The 2,974-nt window shown below is 46.1% G+C and overlaps 1 protein-coding gene across 1 annotated transcript; it reads right to left on the bottom strand.

Annotated features, from left to right (window-relative positions):
- Nucleotides 1-808: 808 nt before the first annotated feature.
- Nucleotides 809-2,239, bottom strand: LOC122025106 (UDP-glycosyltransferase 92A1-like). Its single transcript, XM_042583863.1, has one exon. The coding sequence runs from the start codon at nucleotides 2,237-2,239 to the stop codon at nucleotides 809-811; it is 1,431 nt and encodes a 476-aa protein (XP_042439797.1).
- Nucleotides 2,240-2,974: the final 735 nt, after the last annotated feature.

The following is a 2,974-nucleotide window of genomic DNA, read 5'->3' as shown; positions in this document are numbered from 1 at the left end:
CCGAACCCGACTTGAATTAATATTTCAGGTCAAAATTATTCGACTTCAACCCAATTTATTTATCTGTATTTGATTCGAATCCAATCTGAAATGGTCTACAACCCGAATTCAACCTGAATCCGACTCAACTTGAAATGACTCATTTATAAAAAATATATTCATCTTAACCCGAATTCAATCTGAACCTGACCTCAAAAGACCAATTTTATAAAAATATATTTATTTTAACCCAAACTAAATCAGAATCTGACCAGGATCCGACTCGAAAATATTTATAAACGAATTCACGGGTTGTAATCGAGTCATTTCAGGTTGATCAAAATTTGATCAATTTATTAATCATGTCAATCAGATTGATTTGAATATGATCCAAATCCAATAAATAATCTAATCCTAACTTAATTTTTTTATATTCAGTTCGGGCCATATTTTAATATCGAATAAAAAATTATCATCTCTAAATGTGGAACCGTCACATCAGCGGCCCCCTAGAATTACTCCCACGAAAAATATGATTTAAACCATAATAAGATGTTCTTTTATTTAACATATATGTATAATCTAATCAAGATTTAAACTAAATTTTGTTGCAACATGGAATCCATGCAAAATGGTTAGAGGTTTTAACCATGAATATATATAATATGGAATCTCTAGATACATATAATTTTATGTTTAATTAAAAATAATACAAGAGGGACGAGATTTAATTTATTCGAGGATAACTGCGTAGACGGAATGGTATAATTAATTTCTCTCACTCTCTCTCTCACTCACAAAGCAAACACGATAGTCAACTCTGAACAAGTCAACGTCGACCGCTGACCAAGCTCATGAACTCATCCAACGCACGCAGCGACTCGCCGACGCCATCACCACCGTCATTCCCATCCGCTACGGCCGCCGCTAGTGCTGCCGCGATCTCCTTGCTCCTGCGCCTCACCTCTCTGCCCCGTTCCCCGTCCCCCATCACTTCCTCCAGCACCTCAGCTGTCTCCGCAGCTCTCCCCGCGGTCGCCGCCCCCGCCCCAAGCACTTCGACGACAAGTTTCTCGTTGCAGAACTGCTCCGCTCCTATCGGCCGGAACACCACGGGAACCCCGAACCCGAGGCTCTCCAGAGTCGAGTTCCAGCCACCGTGGCTCACGAACGCTCCCACAGCTGGGTGCCCCAGGATCGCCGTCTGTGGGACCCACCCGCGCGCCACCATACTAATCCCCTGTCTCCTCGCCGCATGTGGCGGGGCTTGGTTCACCGCTGGTGCAGCCCAAAGAAACGGCCTAGCCTTCCTTTCCAACGCGGCCGCCAACTCAGCCGCCTCTTCCGGTGTCAGCCAGTTCTGCGATCCAAACGATACGTACACCACTGACCGGGGAGAGTGGCGGTCGAGCCACGCGAGACACTCCGCAGCGACGTCTCTGTTGTCCACGACCGTGCCTCGACCCCCGGCGGCGGCGAACAGAGGACCCACAGCGAAGACCGGTTTCCCGTTCGACTTGGCCCACAAGTCGAGGAAGGGTTTCTCGATGGCCTCCGCAGTGTTCCACAGAAAGGCGCGAGAATGGCGGTAGCACTCCGCCTGACGGCGCACGAACCGGCAGTTGGGGTGGTCCGGCATCGACTCAGCGGCGCGCATGTTGGGCGCCAACTGGCGGCGGAGCACAGTGACGCCGGGCACTCCTGGGACGGCGATCTCGTCTCCGTCGCCGTCGCGGCCATCAGCGTGGGGGAGGTTGATCCATATGGAATTATATATGGACATGGCGTATGGACCGGAGGAGTAGAAGGTGGCATGGAAGACGCCGAGCTCCTCTGCAATGGGAGCAGTCCAGGCGAGAAACATGTCGGCGATGAGGCAGAGCAGGGGAGAGTCGGCGGCGAGGAGGGTGGCGAGGTAGTCGCGGAAGGGGGTGGGGAGGGAGTCCTGGACGGCGTGGTTGAAGCGGGTGACGAGGTTCTGAGGGAGGGCGAAGGTGGTGTCTGCGTCAGGGGGGAGGTCGTGATCAGCGGGGTGGAAGGGGAGGCCGACGGCTCGGATGTTCAGGGGGAGCTGGCAGCGGGAGAGGTGAGGTAAGTTGCCGCTGGTGGTGAGGAGGATGAAGGAAAGGGAAGGATATCGTGTGGAGAGAAGGCGTGCTAGATAGAGGCAAGGATTCATATGACCATGAGCCATGAGTGGGAACAACACAACGACACCAGCACCAGCACCAGCACAAGCACAGTCCTTGGTCGAAGCCATCTCTGTTTTTTCTAATGAAGAAGACGAAGTACATGGGTGCACACACGTAGAAATTTATATATTTCTCACATCACATACTTAGCTTTTGGTGATGTTAATTTCGGTTTTCTAATTTACTTTTAGCTTTCATAATAGTGTTTGTAGGGCAGTCTATGAGCATGACGCATTTCATTTTTTATATAATTGGACAAGTGACCAAACTATTAACAACTAATTATTAGAAAAATAATAGCTGTTTGATGTAGCACAGCTAATGAACAAATACGATCCTCACTCAATGCTCACTAATGAAAATTCAATTAATTTATTTCAAGTATTAATTTAGAATTATTTTTAATTTCTTTTCTTATATTGTTGTCTGTTATGATATGCATGATTTATTATTCTCTCTAGTATAAAAGAATTTGACTCCGTCGAGTGGGGAGATGAAGTTTAGAAATCAAGTATGCTGCGTTGCACATTGGCGTGAGGTGACGACATCTCTCTAACAAAATCATATAGTTGTTGTTTCATTTCTTTTAAAAACTCAAAGAGAAAGCTGCCTAAGCTTAGTGATCCAAGATTCATTATTTTTTAAAAGTCATTTCCAACGAACTAAATTAATCCATACTTAATTGTTTTAAATTAATCCACTTAGTAGTGTTGGTTTGTAAAGTACATTGGAATATATATATATATTGTTTTTTAGAAATAATCCTTTTCATCTCTACCCATGTATGATTGATTCTTCAAGAA

Source organism: Zingiber officinale, chromosome 9B (genome assembly GCF_018446385.1).
Source record: "Zingiber officinale cultivar Zhangliang chromosome 9B, Zo_v1.1, whole genome shotgun sequence".
Lineage (NCBI taxonomy): Eukaryota > Viridiplantae > Streptophyta > Magnoliopsida > Zingiberales > Zingiberaceae > Zingiber > Zingiber officinale.
The sequence above is the reverse complement of the archived record's forward strand: the minus strand, read 5'-3'. Positions and strand labels throughout refer to the sequence as shown.